The sequence below is a fragment of the Strigops habroptila genome, chromosome 1, assembly GCF_004027225.2.
Source record: "Strigops habroptila isolate Jane chromosome 1, bStrHab1.2.pri, whole genome shotgun sequence".
NCBI classification, from domain to species: domain Eukaryota; kingdom Metazoa; phylum Chordata; class Aves; order Psittaciformes; family Psittacidae; genus Strigops; species Strigops habroptila.
Window position 1 is genome coordinate 21,776,433 of NC_044277.2, and position 27,680 is coordinate 21,804,112.

General features: G+C 37.2%; 1 protein-coding gene across 15 annotated transcripts in view; it reads right to left on the reverse strand.

Annotated features, from left to right (window-relative positions):
• Positions 1–27,680, reverse strand: part of VPS13B (vacuolar protein sorting 13 homolog B) — a 444,484-nt gene that overhangs the window by 135,923 nt on the left and 280,881 nt on the right. For all 15 annotated transcript variants that reach the window (XM_030480526.1, XM_030480557.1, XM_030480551.1 and 12 more), the window contains 2 exons: positions 22,705–22,831; positions 20,870–21,013 (listed from right to left, as the gene is read on the reverse strand). In XM_030480526.1, the coding sequence (XP_030336386.1) occupies positions 20,870–21,013; positions 22,705–22,831 (271 nt within the window). The remainder of the gene's footprint in view (positions 1–20,869; positions 21,014–22,704; positions 22,832–27,680) is intronic.

Genomic DNA, 27,680 nt, shown 5'->3' on the forward strand with positions numbered 1-27,680 from the left:
TTGCTGAGAGGCTGCCTGCTCTAGTAAGTCCTGCTGACTATTACCCCCTTCTAGTGGTCCGTGTGGGTGCTAGAGATATAGATAGCAGTAGCCTGGAGAACATTAAGAAGGACTACAGAGCCTTGGGAGAGGTGGTTAGGGGCTCTGGAGCTCAGATAGTTTTTTCATCGATTCTCCAGGACAAAGGGGAGGACCTTAAAAAAGCTAGGCGCGTTTGGCAGGTTAATAAATGGTTAGAACGGTGGTGCCATAGTCAGGGGTTTGGCTATTTAGAACATGGGGCACAATTTGGGAGGCCAGGTCTACTGGAGGCTGATGGAGCTGGTCTGACAAACCATCCCAACACTCCTGGTCAGTTGCCAGCACCTGTAATAAGTGCTTGGAGCGATGCAGAGATGTTCCAGCTGCCCAGCCATTGAGTCGGCTGCATTTGGAGCTCGGCTAAGGTGCCTCTATACAAACGCCTGTAGTATGGGGAACAAGCAAGAGGAATTAGAGATGTGTGCAAGGCTACGGGAATATGATGTCATTGGTATCACAGAAACATGGTGGGATGGCTCCTATGACTGGAGTGTTGGAATGGAGGGTTACAGGCTGTTTAGAACAGACAGGCCAGGCAGATGGGGAGGGGGTGTTGCTATTTATGTCAGTGATAGGCTAGAGAGTATAGAACTCTGTCTGGGGACGGGTGATGAGTTAACAGTGTTTGTGGGTCAGGATCAAAGGGAAAACAGCAATGGGGGACATTACAGTGGGGATCTGTTACAGGCCGCCTGATCAAGAGGACTCTGGATGAAGCGCTCTACAGACAGATAGGAGTAGCCTCATGCTGGCAGGCCCTTGTCCTCATGGGGGACTTCAACCATCCTGACATCTGTTGGAGGGACAGTACGGCCCGGCACAAGCAATCCAGGAGGTTCCTCAATTGTGTGGAAGACAACTTCCTCTTTCAAGCAGTAGAGGAGCCGACGAGGAGAGGTGCCATGCTGGACCTCGTGCTCACCAACAGGGAGGGACTGGTTGGAAATGTGATGCTCCAGGGCAGCCTTGGCTGTAGTGATCACGAGATGGTTGAGTTTGAGATCCTCAGGACAGTGAGAAGAGCATGCAGCAAGCTCACTGCCCTGGACTTCAAGAAAGCAGACTTTGGCCTCTTCAGGAACCTGCTTAGTAAGGTTTCATGGGATATAGTCCTAGAGGGCAGGGGGGCCCAAGACTGCTGGTCGATATTCGAGGATCACCTGCTACATGCTCAGGAGTGTTGCATCCCGACTAGAAGAAAGTGCAGCAGGAGGGCCAGGAGACCTCCATGGATGGACAAGGAGCTGCTGAGGAAACTTAGAGGGGAAAAAAGAAGCTTATAGAAGGTGGAAGCGAGGACAGGCGGCCTGGGAAGAATATAGGAGCATTGCCCAGGAAGCTAGGGACCAGGTTAGGAAAGCTAAGGCCCAGCTAGAATTAAGTTCGGCAAGGGATGTGAAAGATAACAGGAAAGGCTTCTATAGATACGTAGCAAATAAAAGACAGACTAGGGACAACGTGGGCCCTCTCCAGAAGCTATTGAGAGAACTGGCTACCATGGATTTGGAGAAGGCTGAGGTTCTTAATGACTTCTTTGCCTCAGTCTTCACTAGCAAATGCTCTGACCACACCACGGAAGTCTTGGAAAGCAGATGCGGGGACTGTGAAAATGAAGACCTTAGGCCCACTGTAGGAGAGGATCAGGTTTGAGACCATCTTAAGAACCTGAACGTGCACAAGTCCATGGGACCTGATGAAATCCATCCACGGGTCCTGAAGGAGCTGGCGAATGAAGTTGCTAAACCACTGTCCGTCATATTCGAAAAATCCTGGCAGTCAGGTGAAGTTCCCGATGACTGGAAGAAGGGTAATATAACCCCCATTTTCAAGAAGGGGAGGGCGGAAGACCCAGGGAACTACAGACCAGCCAGCCTCACCTCTATGCCTGGCAAAATCTTGGAGCAGTTTCTCCTGGAAAACATCCTAAGGCACATGAAAAACAACAAGGTGGTTGGTGACAGCCAACATGGCTTCACTAAGGGGAAATCCTGCCTGACCAATTTGATGGCCTTCTATGATGGAGCCACGGAACTGATGGACAGGGGCAGAGCAGTTGACATCATCTACCTGGACTTGTGCAAAGCGTTCGACACTGTCCCGCACGACATCCTTGTCTCTAAATTGGAGAGACATCAATTTGATAGATGGACCACTCGGTGGATAAAGAACTGGCTCGATGGCCACATGCAAAGAGTTGTGGTAAATGGCTCGATGTCCAGTTGGAAACCTGTAACGAGTGGTGTCCTTCAGGGATCGGTGTTGGGACCGGTCCTGTTCAACATCTTTGGTGGCGACATGGACAGTGGGATTGAGTGCGCCCTCAGCAAGTTTGCTGATGACACCAAGCTGTGTGGTTCGGTTGATACGCTGGAGGGAAGGGATGCCATCCAGAGGGACCTTGACACACTTGTGAGGTGGGCCGATGCCAACCTTATGAAGTTTAACCAAGCCAAGTGCAAGGTCCTACACCTGGGTCGGGGCAATCCCAGGCACTGCTACAGGCTGGGCAGAGAAGAGATTCAGAGCAGCCCTGAGGAGAAGGACTTGGGGGTGTTGGTTGACGAGAAGCTTAACATGAGCCGGCAGTGTGCGCTTGCAGCCCAGAAAGCCAACCGTATCCTGGGCTGCATCAAAAGAAGTGTGACCAGCAGGTCAAAGGAGGTGATCCTGCCCCTCTACTCTGCTCTTGTGAGACCTCACTTGGAGTACTGCGTACAGTTCTGGTGTCCTCAACATAAAAAGGATGTGGAGCTGTTGGAGTGAGTCCAGATGAGGGCCACGAGGATGATAAGAGGGCTGGAGCACCTCCTGTATGAAGACAGGCTGAGAGAGTTGGGGCTGTTCAGCCTGGAGAAGAGAAGGCTGCGTGGTGACCTCATAGCAGCCTTCCAGTATCTGAAGGGGGTCTATAAGGATGCTGGGGAGGGACTCTTCCTTAGGGACTGTAGTGGTAGGACAAGGGGTAATGGCTTAAAACTTAAACAGGGGAAGTTTAGATTAGATATAAGGAAGAAGTTCTTTACTGTGAGGGTGGTGAGGCACTGGAATGGGTTGCCCAGGGAGGTTGTGGATGCTCCATCCCTGGCGGTGTTCAAGGCCAGGTTGGACAGAGCCTTGGGCCACATGGTTTAGGGCAAGGTGTCCCTGCCCATGGCAGGGGGGTTGGAACTAGACGATCTTAAGGTCCTTTCCAACCCTTACTATTCTGTGATTCTATGAAATACACTTTGAATCTATAATTTCAATAATTGGTTTTACTATTCTAAGAATTCTTTATATTGTAAGTTTAATATCTATCTTATTTCATATGTTTGTTGATCTTTCCTAACTACGTAAGTCAGAATTGCTTATTGAACAGACACTTCATTGTAAAATAAAATTTTCCTTAGCTTTGTATCTCAAAGAAAGACCATAACCCCTATTTTTTCATTTTTATATTTGCAGAGTCTGAGCATAAAGATCTCTTCAATACAGCCATTTTAGTTTCAAGTTTGGAACATTTGTGGGTTTTTTCCTAGAACAGAAGCTGAAGATCATACATATTAATAGTAAAACAGATTTTCCTTTGCTTCCTAGTTCTTAATTTTCCTTTTTCAGATTCTATGGACATTACTCAGATTGATATGGAAATGCCATTTCTCCTTAGCAAAACTTTGTGAGCTTTTAAGTTGTGGAAGTGATTTGCTTTTAAAAATTCATGTGGCGTGTACAAGGAATAGTCTGGATTTAAAGCACACAGAAGTGGCGCCACTATACAAGAAAGGAAGCATAAGACATCTAACACTCGTGACACAAATCAGAGCTACTTCGCAGATCTAGTTGTGGTGTGTGCTTAGGAACTACAACTTTCTGCAATCCTTCTCATCTGAGAAAATGTTTCTCTGGAAATATTCCATTATTTCCAAAGGCATAAAATAAACGTAGTGAGAATAACCAAGCCTAATTTTAAGCTAACCCTTTGTCAAGATGCTTGAGAACCTCTGTTAAACTGCTTCAAATCCAAATAATCCAAATTTTGTTACTTTCTCTTTACCTTGTTTCTTAGTGCTGTAATCTTAAATTTTACACTTTGCAACCTAATTTGAAGTTTTATAATATCTCATACCTTTAAACATACAATCATGACAAGAAAAGAAAAAAGAAGGAAGCTACATTTACTGATTAATTATTCATGCAAAAATGCAGGCAACGCACCTCAGGTACAGAGATCATTGCTAACAATTTTATTCATTATACATATTAACCAGCTGCAATAAATTTGTGATTCTCCACTTACTGTAGTGCTAGCTCACCAGAAAGCATCTCACAGCCCAAGATATCAAATAGTACTACATGCTGCATGATCTGCCATTCCCTGAAATGAAAATCTGAAGCTTTAAAACATGGGGCAAAACTGAGCAGATAAGCAAGAACTGATCAGTAATTGTGAAGACTAAGAGAAATACAAAATTCACTGAGAAGTATTTTATTGGTTCACATTTCCATACCGACCATTTCTGGGACATGACTGTTACCATACACTAAGTTTGCTCTGCTTCTAGTCTTTGCAACAAATTTCAAATGCATAATGATAAAAGTCTTTAAAGCCTTAGGAAGCTATCTTCACACAACATTACCTTTTTTATGTGCCAACACACTTTCAGATATCAAGACATACCTAAAATCATCTGATCTATGTAAAATACAGAAACAAAGACTCTCTAACACTGATTACCTTAGACCTTAGTAACTATAAGACAGAAGATAAACAGATTCTTCAAAAGAACCTTGTAAACGAGAATGCCAACTTCTCAAAAGTTTCAACATACTAAAAATACTTCCAATTACACAAGCTTTCCATACGGATACTAACGAGTCAACGCAACATCTGTGCAACATGTGCATCTGCCACTTCACACTTTGGCTGTCTGGCTTCTTAAGTAGTATTATCTGGAACTTATTTTACCAGTTTTCTGATTGTTATTATTTCCAAACAAAATAAAAAATGGAAAATAAATTTATGTTTGTTTTAAACAAAAAAATTTGGTGCTACGTGATCTTTTATTTTCATTCTCCACAGAAGTAATACATTGATAACCTTGACTAAAGTTTGATTAAATTACTCTGTTGAACTACCATAGGCAAGAAAGACTGCTATAAACTCCATTAACTATCACTCCTTCAAATATTATGTGTGATATAACTGTAACAGCACTTTTGAAAATACCTCCTGCTGATCATGTTCTTTATTTTACAGTGAAGTTATAGCAACAACAGAAGGTTGACAAGACTGCCATAAACAGAAATAAACTACAAGGGAACATAAGAATGGTCCCACTGGGTCAGACCAAAGGTCCTTCTAGACTGCTGTTCTCTGACAGCAGCTGTAAGTGGGTGCTTAGGGAAAAAGTATAAATAAAGCAAGCCTATACTTCAGCATACTGTTCCAGACTTCCAGAGCCAGCATATTATAGGGTATTATAACTTACCAGAAACACTTTCTTATGTGTTGAATAAGCAAGAGAATGAATGGCTTATATCTTCTGCAGATATTACTGCAATATCTCTAATATGACAAATCAGTACACAGTTTGATTCAACCAGGCTAGAAAGGAATCAGCTGCTACAGATGAGTTTTCTATGCCTTCTCCCTTTTGGAGGCCTATCAGTTAACAATTAGTTTGCTGTAATTAGTGCGCTGCCTACTGCTCATGAAGCATTTGCTGATTTTGTTCAGGTACCTGAGCAGATTGGAGCTGTACTTCCTCCAGCCTTGCCTCTTCGTGGGATGATTACAGGTAACAATCTGCTCACTGCTCACTCCAAAAATTATTTTTGTGATAAAAGAATAAAATGCCAAAGCTGAAACAATTTTTTCTTCTCCCCTTTCCCCTTCTTTCCCCTCCCCCCACAACCTCTCCATATTAATATCACTTATTCATTTATTCAGGAAGCTGGTGGGTTGTCTTTGCAATTTATCAGAACATGCGAGTTAGCCTTATGGAACATGTCACATCTGCTGGCAGGGTTTACCCAAACTGACTGGCCAAGAGACAGGTCTAGAAGCAAAATATCATCTGTTGGGCTGACGAACACCACTGAGGCCAGTGCCTGAGTAGCCGAGACAGAGTGCTCAAAAGTTAAATATCTAGAAGCAGGTATTACAAAAGCAAAAAACATTAGCCAGCAGGTTGTGCCTTGAATTTCTGAAAGAAAAAAAAACATCTGCCCACACGAGGTTTTTCCCCTTTTTGCTCAACACTGCCCCCAGGTAACTGGCAGCTTGCGTCCACTGGCTCTGTGAAAATTGTGCCTGAAATACGTATCAGTCATGAATAAAAATTCCAACTAGACACTTCGGTCCCACGTCATTCTTTGTGTGACCATTTTACAAGTACATCTGACTCCATCCTTCACCGGCTCAATTGTTACATGCACTTCCTCCTCAACTTTAACAGGAGTATTTTTTTTTATATGTTTTTTGGGGGAAGAAAAACTTTTTAAGCATCAAATTTGTGCAGGAGCTACTGTATTCTGATGGCTAGCAACACATCAGTACAATAAGAGCAAGAGCAACACTGAAGAATTTTGGATGCTTTGTTCATTCTCAGGCAGAAATGATAGAATGCCAGAAAGGAGCAGGGAGGTCTGAAAGGGATCCAAAACAGGGACAATTTTTTGGTTTCTACATATACTATGAGCAAATATTTCCGTATTTGCAACACTTGATTGTTGAATGCTGCGTTCCTCACTGCAATTAAAAACTTGTAAATAAGAAACAAATGATGGATGCAAAAAATGATGATTTGGCTATGATTCTTTCAAGAAATAGCTTATGTTGGCTTTTATTAGTCTAATAGCTACCTATCTGAATTTCAGATTATATGGGATAGACATGGCCTTGCAGCATACTGAAGCATGTATTTGGGCAAACAGAAAATAAACAAGACTATGTAACCTGAAAAATAGGGATGGAGGGGATAGGGGACAGAAAATGAGTGAATGCTTTAGATGACATCCTCTGGAAAATACCTCAGATGTCTAACTTGCCTTGAATTTTAAAAGCAAGCATCTTACATTCACTAGTATAACTGATTTCTCTCCTTGAGCCATAATCCTCACAGAGATTTTGTGTAGAAAAAGTAAGAATTCAGAAGTACCTTTTAAGTTCTTCAGGGAAGATACAAAATAACTGTGTTTTGTATTCATAAGTACCTCCAATCTAATTATTAGTCAGGAACATTATTTAGGGTACCTTTAAGCAAAACTGTTATTTGTGCATAAACTAGTGTTTTTCCAAAAATCTAGCCTTACTCTGAAGCTTACGGAGGTGTACTTTGTACAAAAAATAGTTGGTAATGACCTCAATGGCCATATTTGATGGAGAAGTACAAGATTTACTGACTTTCAGCAAGATGCATTATCCATGCATGCCTACATGGACAACAGCAGACCAAGATGAGTGTTGGTTTGTATTTAATTTCTTTTTCAAAGAGGAGTTCTTCTATTTTCCACCTTTAAATGCTGATAGGACAAATAAATGCTCTCTTGCCAAAAATCTCCAGGTGGTAAGTGATGGACATCAGGAAATGGATCTGCCAGACTAAGAAAGAAACTCCTTGAGAATTCACCTGTTCTGTCACTGATCAGCAGTAAAACTAGTTGTCATTTATACTGGAAAGACTTTTACCAGAATATTAAAAATTCTTTGAAGAATGAGGAAATATGGTCCTTTTATTAACATTGCACCTATAATCTTAGGTGCATCACTGAACAAAATCGGGACATTAACTTCACTCCTATAGTTGTATATTTCTTTTCTTAGCACTTCTGTTTCTGTTCTCCATGTGCAGGTATTATATGTTCCTCTTGTAAGAATTTGGCATATATTAATTCTGAAAAAGTGAATAATTATGAAAAGGCAGCAACATTCTTTGCCCCTCAGGTAATTTATCAGACACCACATGTGTGTCCCTATTCTAAACCTGTCAAGCAGATCAAAGCAATATTCTTTGCAATAATAGACTATACTTTATGAAGAAATCAGTACAATAGGTCTACTGTACATCAAAGATGAATTTATAAAAGAGTATAAAGCTAGGGCTTATAATAAGTAAAAACACAGCACCGGAGACCTGGCATGAAACTCTTTATAGAATATTAAAACACTTTAAAAAAAGATTTACCCATAAATCATCACTTCTTTATTATTTTTGTCTACACTAATCTTTACAACATTGCCCTATAAACCACCAAATACAGTCCATTTGGAAATCACACCTTTAGTTTAAACAAGGGGTTGCTACTTTGATGACTGTATTTATGTAACCAATTCATAAAACAGAGAACCATAATGTATTTTACTTTTGAAGCAGGAGACAATTATTTAATCCTTCTATTTACCAAGAACTTCCAGTGAAATGAAGCTTCCTAACTAAGATTAATGATGTTTATAGTTGTTCAACAATCCTCAGGATTTATCTAGTCAAATATTTGGAGGAGAGTGAAGTTTTTTCACATCTTAAATGCTGCTTTTTTCCATTTTTCCCATTCCTCTCTTTCAATACACATTAAAAAAAAAAAAATCCAATGAGATTCAAAGCAAGTATATATCCAGTGTATTTTCTCTTAATTATTCCAGCTATAAAAAATACTATATAAAAATATAGTTTGCTATTTCAAAGATGGTTTCCAGACAAAAGGGAGAAGAGGTAACACAGACTGCCACTCTGACATATGTCATTAACAACAATTATTGAATTTGTGAAGTCATAGATTGTCAATTTTTAAACAAGAAATAAGATGCACTTTTTTTAACTGGAGAAGAATTACTTCTTGGAAAAGTTTATGAATTACTATAGTGGATTCTCTATTACTGGATTATTTTATTATTTTAAAAAAATTATTTACGTAACAGCCAATAATTTAAAATCTAATTAAAAATCTCTCATCTTAAAATGAAGTAATTGAAGGAAATCTTACAGTCTGAAGTAATTCCAATCACAGTAATTTCCACTGTCATCTTAATCAAAGATTCTATGAAACTGAATTATCAAAACACCCTAATGACAGAAAAGCTAGCACACACCTTGCTTCCAATGTTTGACAGCTTGCTGAAGGACATCCTCTCTATTTGCCCACAATGGTTTTAATGCCATTTCTTTCAGCCTTAACACTTACTACTTGTCTCATTCAGGCTATTCATATGACTTCTCTTACTGAAATTGCATCCCATCTATTTTCCAGTGAATACTTTTAATTTCATTTTGGTAATTAACCTGTTTTCATTAAAATTTGTTAAATCTCCTACTTACTTAAGCTCATAAATCAGTAAAAATTCCAGTCACTAGTTCTACCTTATATAGTGACTAAAATCGAAAAATCCAGTATCAATACCAATCCTACAAAGCCCACTTGATGCCTCCAACAAAGCATTGATGGTTAGATTAATCCCTTAATGAAGTCAGACTCATTGTGATTATGAAACGGTGTCATTCAATGTAACTATGCTTTGAAAAGAGAGCAAGTAGATCAGCTTAAGTTATTAATTATTGGCTATTTACTGAATTGGTGCCTGTGATGATCTAATATCATGCTAACCTGCAATGCTAAACTGTTGAAAGAAGAAAGTTAAGAACACCTCTTGGCATTTAGAAGGTTATAGCAGGCTTTTAAAGTAAGTTAAACAGAACTCTAACAATCCTTATTACTCTGCTTATATAGCCACAATAAATATTCCAGGAAATTCAGCAATGCCAAAACTTCAACTCTTCTATTTCAGTAACAAAGCAACTACAACTTATATTTTGATCTTATGTTCAAGGCACATGTACAGAATTCTATTTTTAATTGTAATGTTCTGATAAAAACCAACAACCATCAGTATTATGTCTTCTAGCCCAATTAAACAATTTTTTATGTCAGTAGAATCATAGATTAATCCATCTGGTTGAATTCACATTGAGAAGAAAAAACATTTCCTGAGAAGTCATAGTCTTACTAACTGAATAATTGCAGTTCCCTCAATTAAGGTATGTCTGTGGCTTTTGAGCCCCATGTATAGATTGTTCCAAATTATAAACATATTTAAAAGAAAACTGAGACATATCATAAAAGATATTGTAATTATAATTACTGAGAAAAGCTGGTGAAGAGCCTATTTTTATTTAAATAATCACAGAGATAAGAGTTTTATTTCCTGCACTATTAAATGTTCTTTCTAAACTTTCCTTAACTATACTTACTTTTAAAACTCTTCAGATGTCTTTGCAAATAGCACATAATAAATTCCTGAGTACTGTCAAATCAAAACGTGCTAAATTGCTGTCTAGCTTCAGTGGTAAGAAAGAACTAGGAGAGCTCTTCCCTTTCAAGGCTAAGAGCAAAATTATAAATTCAGTTTCAAGATTGCCACGAAGAACTGATTGCAACAGATTCCTAGTAATAACAAAAGCAAATATATTTAAAGACATAGAAATATTTTAACACTGGCTTCATTTGAGGGTCAATATTCATTTTTATACATTGTAAAAACAGAGATAAAATTGAAAAGGAATCCAAGAGAGCCTCTCTAGCAGGCATCAAGTACTGCCCTGTTTTAAAAAAAAAAACCAGGAAAAAATGGTATTGTGACTTAAGGAAAGTTTTGCTGACTATAACAAAAAATAATTTCAGGATGTGACCTCAACATTATTTCCCTGTTTCAGAAAGTCTTTAAAAAACAGGGCCTACATGTTTTAGGTTTGAGAAGTTACTGGTAGCAATGTAAAGCTATTAGGCACTGAAAGACTTGTAATTTTCAGTTTGCATGTTTTTTGTTTTGCTCCTACTCTGCGCTGAAGAAGACCAGCATTAGAAATGTCATCAAGATAGCCATATACATTACTAGAATATAATTGCCTTAATTTATCTTCCCATTTACTCCAAGTATCAGTGCATTTTATCAAGAGTAAGATAAACCTCAGATAATCCACATCAGTAGCTTCTAGTCATGTTTTCAAACACAGGGATCACAGAAATATCTGTTATTAAGGACAGGTATACTCTAAATAACAGATATATACTGACTCTCAAAAAAGACTATAAAATTCTTAGAACATGTACAAGGCATTTCTCATATGTAACTTACCACATATCACCAAGGGTTAAAACACAGTTAATTTATATCCAGACAGGAACTGCTAGAAGTATTTTGTGCTGAAAACTTATCCATTGTAATACTGATGATTCGCACTAATTTGTTATAAGTCAACAAGAATATGGGAAAAGGCAAACATTTCGTTCTTCCCCGTCTCTTTAGAGAAAGAGCATCACTGCTCACAGACAGACATGTAATAACAATCCCTTAAGTTATTTATTCCTATAAATAATGAGCTGCACACACACTTTTTTTGTCTTGGACTGAATGCTAAGTTGCCTTTCCAACACTTGAACCTAAAGTTCTTAATTTTATTTGAAGCCCAGCTTTAGACCATCACGCTGCCACAGGAGGCTGGGGAAGGAAAAGCACAAATACAAATAAAAATTTCCTATTTGTCTAAAACTTTAAAAAACCCTACCACAATTGCTTCCCTGACTCCAAAGGTCAAATGTTTATTAACACATCAAAACAGGCACTTGTAAACTCATGGTATTTCCAGTCTTACTTGATTGTTTAAAATTCCATCCATAAGTTTATCATAATCAACTACGGATTGATATTATAATTTATAAAAACTGAAATTTTACACTTCAAATTCATATATGTGCATATAGCTCTGGGCTAAAAGCTGGGCTCAAAAAAATCCATTTACAATAACCAGGATATTTTTAAAAGATAAATTTCTCATATCCCATTAAATTACTGCTACAATTTTACCACCTGTACAATTAGACAAAACGTAATTATATAGTTTTAAGATTTTTCAATTTGACTTAGATACAGAAATGACGTTGGTTTTGAATGTAATGTCCACTGCTAAATGAACCCCCACACTGTTGGAGAACCCTGTATTTCTCTATAAAAGATTAATTACATTGGCTGAACAGCAGGGATGAGTGCGCATTTATGCAAAATTTATATAAGAAAATTATTTCTATTTTCAGTGTGAGAGACATGTAATATCTATGGTACCTAATGGAAAACATCAAAAGAAAAAATGTTTTCCTTCCAGTGACTGGTGTCAAGCAGGTCATATACCTTTCTGGTACTGAACATCTGTCAGGCGTGAATTAATTTCAGTGGCACAGATTTTCTTAATGAGTATTGTACCAAAATCGTGATACAATGTGGATAACCACCTGCTTTCAATCTGCTTAAATCCAGTCTTTTGAAAACTTTCCGTACCTTTTTTCAGTATATCCTCACTTACACATTAGAAAAGACAAATGAAATATTAATTATATAACAGCAAGAATTCAACTTAAAACAATATGGACAGGAATATTCAGGAATGTCACTGCAATTTTTTTTTTTTTTTAAATTACACTAAGTTTGCTTGCAGAAAGAATACTTCATTTCTTTTCTTTAAAAATAAAGAACAAACTCTTCAGCTCCTGCTGTTGAAGAGCCACAATTTCTTCAGCTGTTCAACTACACCATTAAAGATTGCTTGCTTTCCAACAAAACAGGTTAGATACTTAAGTAAAAGCTTTCTAGGTATGAGCTCCAGTGAGATGCAACAGAGAGAGGAGGTGCTGAGAAGCCTGCTGGTTCCCTGACGTTCATTTAAAGGGCAACTGGAGAAATGCATGAGAAAAAAAACACTGAAGACTATCAGGTACATAGACATCATCACTATCTCTGCAAGTGCCTGAGCTGCAAATACTACATTACAGCTGGGAAAATATTGGAGGGATTCATAATTAAGGCGTCTGTTCTTATATTGTTTTCAATTCATACGCTAATATAGGGCTAAATAAATGACCCTCAGTTTAAGTCACTATGGTCATTACTATACCATGTGCAAATATCAACTGTATTTATCTAGCCATGTCAATCATATTTATCTAGTATTGGGTCTGAAATCGTTCTATTAATCCCTTTCCACATTCTGTGCAACTAATTCAAAAACATTGGTAAATTTGTCACAGGAAGTTCTTGTGAAAATTTAGGGTATTTACACAAACAAGACCACCAAGCTGGAAATTTACAATGGTGCTTTCTAGAATTAACAAAACAATTGTATAATATAGATAATATGGGACAAAAGGAACAAAATGAATAAGTATGCCATCCCTTCCAAAAGATAATCCAGGAAAAACCCAACAGATCTTAAACAAAAAAAACCTGAAAATTTTGGAAATTCTGAACAAAAGCGAATCTGCCATTGAAACTATCAAGCACCAAAGAAAATCTTCAGATCTGTTTCTTTATGACCTGTTTTCTTTTAAGTTAAGGGAAAAAAAACCTCAACAAAAAACCCCCATCCAACAGCAGCAGGTACCATAACATTCTGAAGAATTTTTCTTCTTGTGTGAGGAACAAGACAAGTCTTCAAATAATTTTAGAAGACACAAAACCGCATTTATTCTTGCTTTTATTACATGATTTCTAAACCAGACTGACTCTGCATAAAGAAAAGATTACAGTAGACTGTGGGAGACCAAGAAGAAAGAGGTAGCAGGAAAAGAGTCAGAAGACTGGGAAAAGGAAAGAACGTTACATCAGCTTCATGACTTAAGGGTGGGTCTTTTTCTGAGGGATACTAGACAGAATATATACATAGATCAAAGAGCATCCTCATCTCTGGCTTTCCTAATGATGTGGTTCATCCCTGCCTCCTTAAAATATGGTTTTTATTTTGTTAAAAGGTATAGAGATTTAACTTGCTTGAAAACACTGGTTTCAAAATTGGTCATGTGTTATTCTTTATATATGGTTGGTTTTAAAGTAGACTTAATATGATGACTACTTGACATTAATGAATAGCAAAATTTATTACTATTGGTAAATCCACATGCCTCAGGTAGTCTTAATACACCAAAGTTCCTCTGTATCAAATAAAAAGAGATTTACCTGCCTGATGATTTTTAGGCTTTAGAGAATGCAATTCATTGATTTTTTTCCATTTTAACTAAGTGTGGCTTATTTTTTTAAATCCAAGGCAGATTAATAGAATTTACTGAACTCAAAATCACATAAATTAGAAATTGATAGGGGGTTGTTATGGTTAGTTAGAGATAATAACATTAGAATCAATTCAATTATAAAACCACAGCAGATACTCAGACTTCTGATATGAAAAATCAGTGAAATGACCCCAGCTCAACATCTTCTTGTCGTGTCCCTCAGCAGTGTTCTAAACCAAATAAGACTCTTCCTAACATCCAAACTTGAATAATGTTTCCTTTCATTTTTAATTATTTAACTCCTTGTATATCTCTATAATTGTTTACACAACTTTAGATGATTCTACTTCAGCCTTGCTATTTGAGCTTCTCAAATATTTGTGGCTTCACAGCTCCAAAACATTGATCTTGCAGCCAAGGTGTATGCATTTGACTCTTACGATCCACCACCTACCCCACAAATCATAAGCAGAATCCCTAAATATTTTGTTATCTTTGGAATACTGTTTAGCTTCAAAGGGCTTCTTGCTGGAAGAGCTGTCATCAGCCCACATAGTTGGGACCCTTGAGTGCTCACGTTGCTAGAGAAAGAATCAGCAGGGAGGCCTACAGAGGGAGTACTAGAGACAAGCAGAAAAAGAGTCCAGCTTTATATATTCATAGTTGGACATTTACCACTAGCAGTAGAAACTATTGGCTCTGAAAAAATACAAAGCATTTCTAAGTGTCAAAAAAGATCAACACAGCTAAGTGACAAAGCTAAGATGAACAAAACAAAGCTTCTGATATGCTTTGCTCTTCCTCAGAATCCACAAAGCAGGTATCTATCAGATTACCTGATTACCATCTATGATAAAGTGTCTGGATCTGTGGACATGGGTAGAGCAGTGGAAGTCATTTACCTCAAGGTAAGGTAAATGACTTGCTTTTGGCAAGGCTTTTAATACTTCTGCAAAATTCTTGTACGTAAGTTTGGACATTACAGTCTGGGTGGGTAACTGCCAGATGGATATAAAACTAGAGGAATGATTGAGTTCAGAGGGTATTGATTAATGGGAAGCAGTGACTATGAGCAAGAGCAGGGATGCTATCCACAGAGACCTAGACAGGGTAGATGAATGAGTCAAACAGGAACCTTTGGATGTTAAATAAGAGAAATATGAAGTAAGTCCTCTACCTGAGAAGGAAGAACCTCAGCACTGATAGAAGCTGCTGCAGAGCAGTCCTGGTGACATAAGCAAGTGATGTGCCTGGGCAGTAAAGGTGGCCAACAGCCACCTTTGGATAGTATCAGCAGAAACATGGTCAGTAGATTGAGGGAAGTGATTATTGATCTTTAATCGGCACTCATGAAATCATGTTTGGAATCCTGTGTCTAGTTTTGGTCTTCACAGTACAAGAAAAATATCAAGAGAGGGCAACCAAGATGGCTGCAAAATCAAGACAGCAATATCAGATGATGACAGAAAGTTTAATCAGATTGCATCCATGGGCATGTGTACAACTACCTGATTGTAGTCCATAGAGAAGATGGTGCCACTCTTCTCAGAGATACCCAGTAATAGGACGAGAAGTAATGGACACAAGTAGGAACACAAGAAACTCCAATTAGATATTAGGATTTAAATTTTTTTTAAACATTTGGGTGGTCAACTAGTGCCCAGGGAGGTTGTATAATTTCCATCTTTGAAGGTATTTAAGACCTGACTGAAGCCCTAGAGCAACCTGATGTAATTAGGTGTGCTGTATGCAGGGGCCTGGAGTATATGAACTCTGTCAGTCCCTTCTGAGCTAAATTATTCCATGATTCTATCCTATCTTAAGCTTTGTATGCTAAAAAGCAAATCAACCGTAACTATACACATATGCGTAACAGTGTTTGAACAGACAGAACCAGGAAACAAATACAATGAGATGAATACACAATTCATCACGACTGACTTTTCCTTTAAATAAGACCTCATACTGTAAAAATGGCTTCCTGAAAACAGGTTAAACACTACATCTTTAAATGTGGCTGAACATCTCTTGCCTGCAGGAAAGTTACACCATCTAGATTATTATCTTAATTAGTAATAATGAGAGTACCTAAAGGAAAGCCAAGCAAATACACTCACTGCGTTAAATCACTGTCATACAAAATTCCATTCATAATCTGAGTTCCAATCTAATTTTCCTTTTGCCTCTCAACCCTGGTGCTCAGACCTTAAATTGCACTAAAGCTTTCCACTAAGTCTGAACAATGACTGTGTATTCCATATCCTGGGTTTTGCTTTTTTTTTTTTCCTTTAAAAAGGCTAAATTCCTACTAGCAATGCAGAATTTTCAATCAGCTGGGCTCCTTCAGGAACTGGAATTTCTAGTAATTTTCAGTAGTCAGTGGTCAGATCTGTAAAAATCCAAATGCATTTCTAGGAGTTCTTTCAATATTTCATCTGCAGTGTCTAAAGTAGCACCAATGCATTAAAAAACTGTGAAAAAACTGCCATTCTTCTTCTCTTCCTACATTTAAGCAACTCTTGAGTCCTACAGCTTCTGTTACAGTTCATTTCAGTATAAAAGCACACTTTTTGACATATACTCAACAAAATCTTTGACAAGAATCTATGTCAATCTTCTCATTATTCTAGCAGACAAAAAAGGACAATAAATAAAATTAATTTCACTTATGATCAGTTATCTCAAGAAATTCAAGGCATTCCTTTATCCCCTTTCCTATTCAGAGAATGCCCATGTACACCATTTTTACATACATTTTTACAAACATTCTGTTTATTGTGTAGTTACTCATTCATTCATGAGTCCTTGAAGAGAAGCACTGTATGTGATGTGCATAGGTTCTGAATACCCTTGAAATTAACTGAACAAGTACTTAATGCAAACTGTTCAGTGCTGTAAATTAATGTACCAAAATAATATTTATTCAAAAATGTTCTATTCCTTTCAACTTCAAAAAAAAAAAAAAAAAAAAAAGAAAAATAATAAAAAAAAGAAATCACTGCCATGCTATCCTGGGGCAGGTTTGGAAGACAGGTTTCATACATTCTGATTTGGAAACGCAAACTTACTTGGTTTCTCCATTTAATTTTGTACTTTCCCATGGGGAATATAGTTTCTTCCAACTCTTCTGTTAATCATGCTTAAGCATCTAATAGAAATATTGGTGAAAATCCTCAGACTCTACAACCAAGAAGCTCTAAATCTGCAACGAAAATAGGCACTGGGGGGGGAGGGTGGTGGAATCTGTTTTCTATTAGTTGCCTTGCTGAATAAGACTCTGTTGAATGCAAATGCACAATGAACACTGCAGCAGGAGAAACAGAGCACAGGTTCTGTGTATCGCTATGACCTGTGCAACCTGTGCAACAGCCTAGGTAATTTGCAACACTTCCGGAAAGCCTTTGGAGGGTGGATAACTTCAGCTCAATTTTTCTCTTAAAATATCAGATAGAACACATCCAAAGGTGTTTGGAACTGGCTAGTGCCACTGCTGGGGTTTTCCTTACTATACGTGAAAGGACACACTCTCTGGGAGAGTCTTTGATATCTGGAAAACAGTAAATGTCATGCCCATCTTCAAAAAGAGCAGGGAGGAGAATCCAGGGAACTACTTGATAGTCAGCCTCACTGTAGTCCCTGGGAAGGTGACAGAACACATTTTCACAGAAGCAAATTACAGGCACTTCCAGGGCAAAAAAGTTTTTGGGAACTAACAACACATATCTACCAAAAGGCAAATCATGCTTTACCACAATCTAATTGCCTCCTATAATGAGATGATTGGATCTGGATGCCCTTTGCTTTGACCGCCAGAAAATTTAGACAGTTTTCCACAGCAGCCTTGTATCCAGTGTGAACTGAATGGGTAGATGACAAGGTGCATAAAAACCGATCTGGACCACTAAAATCAGAGAGTAATGGCGACTGTTCCAAAGAATAGCTGAACTCTAGTTACAGAGTGACATTTCTCAAGGTTTGATCATGTTTAATGTCTTTATTAAAGACACTGGCAATGATACAAAACATACCCCAAGAAAGCTCACAGATAACACCAGGCTGGGGGGAGTTGTCGATACAGTGAGGGGTAGGGTTGCCATTCAGAGGGATGGTGACAAAATGAAGGAATGGCTTAACAGAAACCTCATCAAAGTCAAAAATAAATGCAAAGACCTGAACCTGACATGGAAAAATCCCAAAACTAATACAAGCTGAAGGCCAACTGCTACAGAGTAGCTTTGCAGAAAAAACCCCAAGGCTCCTGGTGGATAATGAATTGAACATGTGATAGCAGCATGCCCCTGTAGAGTTGAAGGCTAAGCACTCACTGGGCAGCATTAACAGCATAGGTAGCAGATCAGAGGAGACATTTTTTCCTTTTATTAGATACTTGTGAGTCCACATCCAAAGTACTGTCTTTAACTCTGAGCTCAATAGAAGAAGAAAAAGACTGACAATAAACCTGAGCAGGCAGAGGATCATCAACAGGATTACAAGTTAAAGCACAGGATTTATGTGTGGGTGGGTGAGAGATCTAGGTTTGTTCAGATGGAAAGAGAGAAGGCTAAGGATGGTGGTGGGGTATTGCTGTTTACAGTTATCTAAAGCAAGGTTACGAAGATGAAGTCAGCTGTTCTTGGAGATGTATAGTGAAATACTGAGATGCAATCGTTAGAAGTTGTATTGAGCAAAACTCTGAATGGATATAAAGACAAAAATTTGCTAGAGCAAGGATAGCTAATCACAGGACAATTATCCGGAGGGGCAGTGCAACCTCCTTCCTTGGAGATAAAGACTTGACGGAACAACGCACTAAAAAGCTCATCTAGCTTTGACATTAGTGTTTTTAGCAGAAGAATGGCCTCCAGAGGCATCTTCCAAAACAAATTATGTTTCGATTCTTGCAATTAAATAATTACCAGGTGTGAAGTACAAATAGCCACATGCAGGCTTCAGATTTCATTCATTGAGATGTGAGAACAGCAGCATACAATCAGTGTATTATGTTTCTCTCTGCTAACTAAAGAAGAAACACGAGGATAATAATAAATGTGCATATATCATAGGGTGGGATGGCTTCATATAGGCACAAGAGACTATAGAACACTGAAGAAAGAACTGGACAAAAAGTAACCAACTATCAGATTTTATACTTTTGTATATTAAATCAAGATAAAATTCTACAACTTATTGAAGAGAAGCCACCACCTTGAACAAGAAATATTCCCATTACTCATTACAGGAGACCTCAATAATTCAAGTGAGATATCAATGAAGAACAAATAGGTATCTTGGGATGTAGTCAACAAAAAAACTGTCTGAAAATATGTAGTAAATTGCTTTTAAGTTTAGGCAGTCAAATCAGTCATGCAGCACTTCTGCACAGTGCCAACTCAAAATTAAAATTCTTGCCATCATTTAAATATTCTGATTCTTATCCATTCCACTGACAATGGGAAAACAGTGTTCCACAAATTATTTATTGAAGATATTCCCATATATACTTATTTATAATGTTCATCTCCAAAAGAGGCCTTGTGTCTGTGAAGTATCCCAAGCAAAGAAAGATACACTGCATTTTTCTACATCTTTCATGCTTCAGCATGGTAATAAAATGCCTTTTATTTCCCTCTATCCTTGCGAAGGGATAAATGAGCAGGATAAATGAGATTAGCAAATACGAACAACTTTTGGGGCTTTGACAGGAGAAGGAGAGAGAATGCAAGTAGTTTGGCATTCCTCACTTCCACCCAGAAATGCATGCCGAATCTGAGAGATTCAGGAAAGGAAGAAGAAAAGTTTCTTCAGGTCTCCCATTAGCCAGATTCTTTGAAACGAACAGTTGATTGTGTATTCCTCTTTAACTCTCTCTTAGCTCTTTTTCCTATTTGTGAAGATTTTGTAATGGTCCAACAGCTATTCCAGTGGAATTTGTGTCTTGTCACATATTAACTTCTACTGTCTTAAAGATGCTGTCAGCCTGACTAGATCCTTGGTTTTGAAGAAATACACATTTTTCTTCTTAGGATAAAGGTATCACTTTCTTTTCTGCCCTTTTTTTTTTTTTAATCAGCCCAGAAGTTTAATAATTTAAAGCAATAATTAAAATTAATAATTTAATTTAAAATCTGTCACAGCTGGTGACTGGCCTTCAATGCAAACCGAGTATCAACTTCGAGATAAAGAATGACAAATTCAAAAGATGGTTGCTGAACATGGTAAGATTCCAGAAACAAAGGAGGGATTAATTGTTCAGAAGATAAAGATCCTTTCATGATGTACTCATCCCCACTCTTACTGAAGAAGTATGAGAATATTCAGAGGTGGACTGAATCTTAGTGACTTGAGTGAAGACAGTTAATGTGAGTACCAGGCACAGAGAAAATTTTATGGTTTACTGGCTTTAGTGAAGTACAGTGTAGTATGTGAACTTATAAGACGATGCCAAAGCTTCAATAAAAGTTAAAAATAAATGCCAAACAGCCTCAAAAACCTAGTTCAAAATTTATTTCCTTCATCATTTACATAATTCTCCTGTACATAAGATGTTGCAGAACCACCTTAGTCTAATTTACTGAATAATATTCTTGTTAAAATAACACTCATCCTATTGTTAGAACACTCAGATTGCATTTTAAAGCTGACCAAAGAAACAATAATAAAACTTGCATTTCATTTACCTTTATAATTTTATTTAGACGATGCAAACACCTGAGCTATGGTACTCTAAAAAACCCAACAGCAAACCAGGAAAAAAACCTACCTCAGTGGTGCTACTGGAAGGTTCCACTCCAACCATATTGGCTTGTACCAGCTGCTGAAGAAGTTGTACTTGAGCCACACTGAGGAAGAAATCCAGGTTTGTTGTCACATTTACCTCCAACGAATGACCACACACCAAAATTTCCTGTTGAGAAATTAAGGGAAAATACTAGATAACAGCTACTGGGGAAATAATTTTCAGCTTCTATATAACTGTATTGTGATTCTCTGCTGTAGTCAATGCTTCAACATTGTATATAGTATTAATTTGGTCTTTTTAGGAGAAAGTAGTGTCTCTGGCTTCTAAAAAAGGAGGTGGCTTATTCTTTCCTTTGCTTTCAACGGTATAGCTATTAAGACAAATTTTGCAACATCTAATGTGTGAGGTCTTGTTTCCATCTCTTGGTAGTATCAAACAGTGGACTGTCAGATTTTGTTTTATACTTCCTTGGCAATGACTCCTATTGTCCTTTACTTCCAAGAAAAGGATGTACTTTTTTTAAAAAAAAGAAAAAACACATAGAATTTGCTTAATTTGTAATGAAATCCTGTGTTGGAACTCACTGATAACCAAGCTAATTGATTTCTTTTTGCCTGTAAATCATTATTAAAACCTTGGCAAAGTTAGCTGGATGGCCACAGTTTTACTGGTGTTATCTAACACAAAAAAAGCTTTTCACCACAGTTGGCAAGCGATAAAAACATGAAAACCAGAACCAATGCAGAAGGGTTGCTTAATAAGTAGAAATACTGCCTCTTCTCATCAGAAGGTTGCACAATGTTCAAGCTCTTCATAATCTAAACTAGACCTCTCCCTTCATCAGGGAACATCATCCTGGGAACAGGTAACTTGAAGAATGTATGTACAGAAAACACTGAAATTCTTTAACATAAGGATTAGTAAAACTCAAAGATTTTCTTTCTTTTATAAACTTCTATGCATCAGTCACCCCCTAAGCTTTCTATTTCATTTTTTATACGAAATAACTTTCCATCTGCCTTTGTGATGACCCTTTACACAAAATACGAAGCTGTATTTTTTTCTTTCTGTACCCATTAGCTACTATTTTCCAACAATGTACACCTAGTTTATATTACAATACACACCTAATACCTTTTACAGTCCTGTACCAGTTTTGCTCTTCCCAGGATGTAGCTGTTACAAGAAATACTCCTTGTGAACAGACAAAATCTTTCTGATATTTCCCCTAAATAAAACATTTTAAATTCTTGAGCTACAATCTAATGCCAAAGAGTGAGCCAATGACTTTTGTCTGTAGCATGATCCACAGACTAATCACTAACAAGCTGACCCACAGACTGGTAACAGTGATTGCTAAATCTGGAGTACCATGAAGTGTCCACAGTAATGCTTGGGGAGTAGACGCTTTGTGGCAATCTGTGCCTTGAAAATCTGGCTAAAAACTCAACTCAACTTTCTTCTTATACATAATGTATAGATTGTATTTTCAGGCTTCTTTGAGAAGGTTGTGAATACAATATTTTGTAATAGCACCTCTTCTCAACACCTTTCCATCACAAATCTTTTAAAAATACTGCTGGAAATCATTAAAGCATTCCTATTTTCTGATTTGCAAACAGGCCTGTCTACCTCTGGACAAGCTGCCTGGAATATCAAATGCTATACACAAATTCTTTCTCCAGTAGAGAATGAACATTTCAGCTAGTTACTAAAACTCTTACCCCCACTCCCCTCCCCCCTCGGTGATCTCTGTATTTGAAAATACACTGGGACACTGCAAATGGTGGAACAGTAAAATTAAGATTATCAACATATTAAAAGTTATGCTTTTTCTGTTCATGTTTTGTACTAACCTCTTGGTGTAAATTCTCTGCAGCATCAATTTTTGTAAAAATAATTGCAGGAGCTGCTGTTATTCGAACTGTGAAATCTGTTAGAATTGGAGTCAAAATTGCTCTCCTTTCTTGATGCCGCCTTATGCTAAAAACAAACAAACAAAAGATGAAATTACATTATATATTGTTGAGGGGCAAAAGCTTCTCATATTCTTCTTTACATTCAGCATAGGCACAAAACTGCTTCAATACCAGTTTGGCATTTGATTGCTTCCTCAACAAGCATTAAATATCATCTTCATTATAAATCATGTTAATTCCTATCTTGCAGGCAGACTTCTACCTTCATTTCACAGAAAAGGTATGTCTAAATATTTGACTCTTCAACACATCTCCAGGCACACAAGTTTGACATTGCTTCTTCTACTGTTTAATGAACTATATAACATCATTTGAACAAAGATACAAACTTTATTATCAGCATTTTTCAAACTTGCCTGTGCATGCCCTTCACTTCATAAAAAGCTGTCCTGAAGCCTGTACAACATTTGAATTCATGGTATTCAAAGTCTGCGGTGAAAATATTCTGCACGCAACAACATAACTGACACAAAAATCAAAGACATGAAATATTAAACTAGCAAATCCCATGAAACTCCAGGGTTCACACATTAAATTTATAGTAGCTATTGCCCACAATGTTTAAAATGCCTTGAAAATTGAGACATGTCAGTCATCCTCAATGCTTCTGTCATTGGTTGTTCTTTGTTGATACCTTTCAATCTAAATATCACCATTTGCTTGCCAATAATATTTGTGCATTAAACTTGATAATTACATTTGTTTTCCAGCTGAGTGTTTGGCTTTGGGTGTTTTTGGTTTTTTTCTTTTTCTTTTTTTCCTTTTAACCAAATGCTAAGCCTAGACGCACAACTCTGTTATAGATGGATCACTAATCGCTTACGACAACACATTCCAAACAGCCAGAATCTTCTGGGTCAGGTCAAACAAACTATTGCCACAAAATGCCATCTGAGAGCCTCTGATCAGGGAAAAAAAAAATAATGTAATCAGATCAAGATGGTGTTCAGTCCCTAAAAGAAGATACGGTTCAAATTCCTGGGAGAACCCGTCTATCAAAATAGATAATTCTTTTTACCTAACATCACTTATAGAAATCCTAAATACCTGCATTTTACCAAGGAGAACTCTAAAAATCACTAAGAAGTTTTTAGTCCATGGTAAGTTTTCCTATGCTTACAAAATATAAAGTTATTGACTGTGAAACAATGCAAGCTAAAAGTATACACTAAATTAGGCACATATCTATCATGGTATAAAAGAAAAGACCAAACTACACTGCCATATAGAAGAAGAAAATATATCTATGCAGAACTCTTCAGATATATCTGCCTGTCAGTTAGGTATCCCTGTATTTCCTTTAATCTCTCTGTCTCCAGTAGTGGACACATGGCGGTTTGGACATCAGCATAAATCGCACAAGTGAGCCAGGTGCATAAACTGTGCAATTACACAATTAGTCTTTACCATCATCTAGAGTTATCCTTGCTAATGTCACTAAACAATATGGTTATATGCCTGTCTACGCAGAAATATCTGGACTGCATATGGAATAGGTAATTAAATCTCTAGATTGGTATTGATATACACAGTCTAGTAAAGGTAATGGTTCTGAAATGGATTCTGTTGAAAAGTAAACAATGGTATTGATATACACAGTCTAGTAAAGGTAATGGTTCTGAAATGGATTCTGTTGAAAAGTAAACAATCTCAAATGATGTTGGTTTGTAGGCCAAAAGTTAGGCCAAAAATAAATCAAATAGGTATCATAATGTGACTGTAATTCCGTCAACTTCAAAAGACTTAAAATCCGTAGATGACAATTTGTTGCTTAGACTATTTTGATGCTCCAAATTCTACTAACAATTTGCATTTGTTTTGAGTGTCCTCAAAACAGGTAGAAAGCATGGTAATCTGTAATGGAATATGAACTACCAGATTTGAGTAGGCCTGAAGCCTTTTCAGTTTATTAAGGACAACAGCATACAGAAGTTAGCAGCAGATGCTACAGAGCACAGAGCTAGTAATTACTGAGCACGAGTCTAATAAACTTGTGCTTCAAATGACCTTCACAAACACTGCTGGGCAGGCTGCAAGCTACTGTACATAGTATGCAGCATGCTTAAGGGCAAGCCAATTACTGAGTTTGAGAAACTTACCATTTTACATTAAAAGCTTTAACTTTTTGGTCAGCTGTAGTTCTGCTGATCTTTAAGAATGGGTTTTCAAGCAACATTAGTCCAATTAGATCCCCAAATTAAAAAAGCAGAGCTATTAGTGGTTAGTGTACATCTTCAACTGAGAAAATGGCCTTAGATTTTGCAAGTTCTACAAATGTTTCTCTCCCTGCCAACACCTTCATTTTAGATTTAAACCAGATTGCTTTCTATCTGATTCCTACTTCCCCTTTTCAATCAGATGAGAAAGAAATGCTTTTGTTTTTGAGGAAAATGAAAGAACTGAGCAGTAAAACAATTTTATGAAAGAACACACAACTATACATTAGAAAACTTCTACTTGAAGGGGAATAAAAATGCTAGTAAGTATGATTGTAATATATGAAACAGCGCTGTAAGAGCAATTTACTTGTTGAAACCCAAACGCACAATTAGCTCTGTTCAATCATTGTTCAAATTATTTTTCAGCTCATATATATTCCCATTTCTTAATTTTCAAATGTTATTCTAGTAGATACTCAGTACACTGAATATTAAGGCACATTTTCTGTAATACAGATTGTTTGCTGACTTTTATTTTTTTTTTTAATCATCCTACGTGGTATCCCTGTCCTGCTTCCATATTTCTAGTCGGTGAATTTGAAGCTCAGCCAAATCAAATATTAGTAGAATAATTGTAAGTACAAACAGAAGGCAAACAGAGCACGGTAAATAATGAATGGGGAGGATATGAGAAAGAGCACAAAAGGAACAAAGAAACAAATTCCACTTTGAATTATTAAGTCTTCCACACTGCACCTAAGTGCACCATTAACTTAACACAGGTGTACGCCACATGAGCTTATGAAAAAACTTGATTGTGAAGAGCGTAATGATGGCTCTATGTCTGCAGCACATTCATTCCATGGTTCATTTATGCATCTGTTATATATTTGTCTTGGAAAAAAAAGAAAAAGCTAATACTTTTAGAGATGTTAAAGCAGTTGATCATCTATACTTAAAAGTACAGCACATTTGAAAGACCATATGCTAACACAAAGCAACAAGGCAGCAAAGGAGTTGTGATCAGGCCTGGAAGTGCCTTTTACTCAGTGCTGAATTTGGGCTGTATCTGCACAATCACATCAACTCTGGTTATGGACCACAGATCCACACTATAAAAGCATGGGACAAAAATGGTCTTTGTCCTCAAAGGCTTACAATTTAAGCATAAGAAAAAACACACCCGCAGGCAGGGAACTACAAGTGAACAACTAACAGCACCATAGGTAATGATATCTATACAGTGGCAAATTGAAAGCTGTCTTAGGAGTTTTTATATTACACTATAGTAGAAATTAATTTTTTGGAAGGATTTGGAAGAAGACATTGCAATAACTTTGTGAATGTTCACAGGAAATGCTTTTATAACATACAGGTTAGTCTAGGTGCAAGCAAGAAAGCGCTTCTTTGAAAATTAAATGTGGCAGCCCTGGTAACCGGTATGATGAAGTCTAATAAGCAGTGAGCATAGATGTGTCAAAATAAATGCAAGACGACATGTAAAGGGAAATGCATAGATACAGGAGTCTGGAAGTACCTTGAAGGCAAAGACATATGTAATGATTAATATGACAAAAAACATTGTGGAAAGAAGAGAGGAAAAAAGTGAATAACAGAATCTTGTAATCAAAGCAACAATATTTGATTTCATCAAATCAAATCATCAGTATTTGATTACATCCTCTCAGAAGCATGCTGAAGTTATATGAGGAGGAAGTAATGCCAAAAAGATGATGTACTAATTAAGAGATGTGATGATGTGAGACTGGATAAGCTGTGAAAATACACAAGAAGGACTATAACTTGACCTTCTTATGTGGAAAAAACATAATCAAAACAAACAGAAAACACTGGCCAGTAAGAGTTAAATATAACCTAGATGTGAAGCTTGGAAACGTTTGCCTTATTCTTAACTTTTATTTTTTTTTTAATTAATAATACCTCACTGAATCTAGAGTTTGAGCCCTCACACTTACAAAATACATAAGCCAGGAAGCAACTCCTACATTCAATTCATGAATGACCATCAATAGCTCATTTATGTCATATAAGTTTACTGTCTATGGAGAGATACATCCTCACAAAGAATTTTGCAACTTAAAAAGGTAAAAACCCCAAGTATTAGTGTGGCATAGGCCACATAATCAGAGTTCTCTAGTAGCGCGAGGCATGCAAACCCAAAGATGTTATGTTGGTTAGCATGCTAACGTAGAACTTTGACTTGCAGGTTTCCCATGTAGTTGCATAAATCAGTTAATCCCTGACCCACAAATGTATTAAGATATCTAACTACTAATAACACCATCACGCCTTAAGCCTCCATCTCCCAGTGGGCAGAACAGTTCACACCCTTTCAGCTTTCTGAGGTGTTGCAAAGACACATTGTGGGACACTGAAACATAGCATCACTGTGAGGACTATCTAATGAGCGAAATTAGACAATGAACAAACATACAACATCTGGCTGTACAGAATGGCTATTGTTATATAATTATGGCTCAGTAAAGCTAATTTTCATCTTATTAAAAATGCCATGCAATGTTTCTTTGCTGTGGATTAATAAAATAACATATTCCATCTTACTGAATAAGGCTTTGTACAATATGAATACACCACGACTTCAGGAACAATAGATATGGGAATTAAAATACAGGAGTGAACATAAACGTATTATTACATAAATGCATTATATTC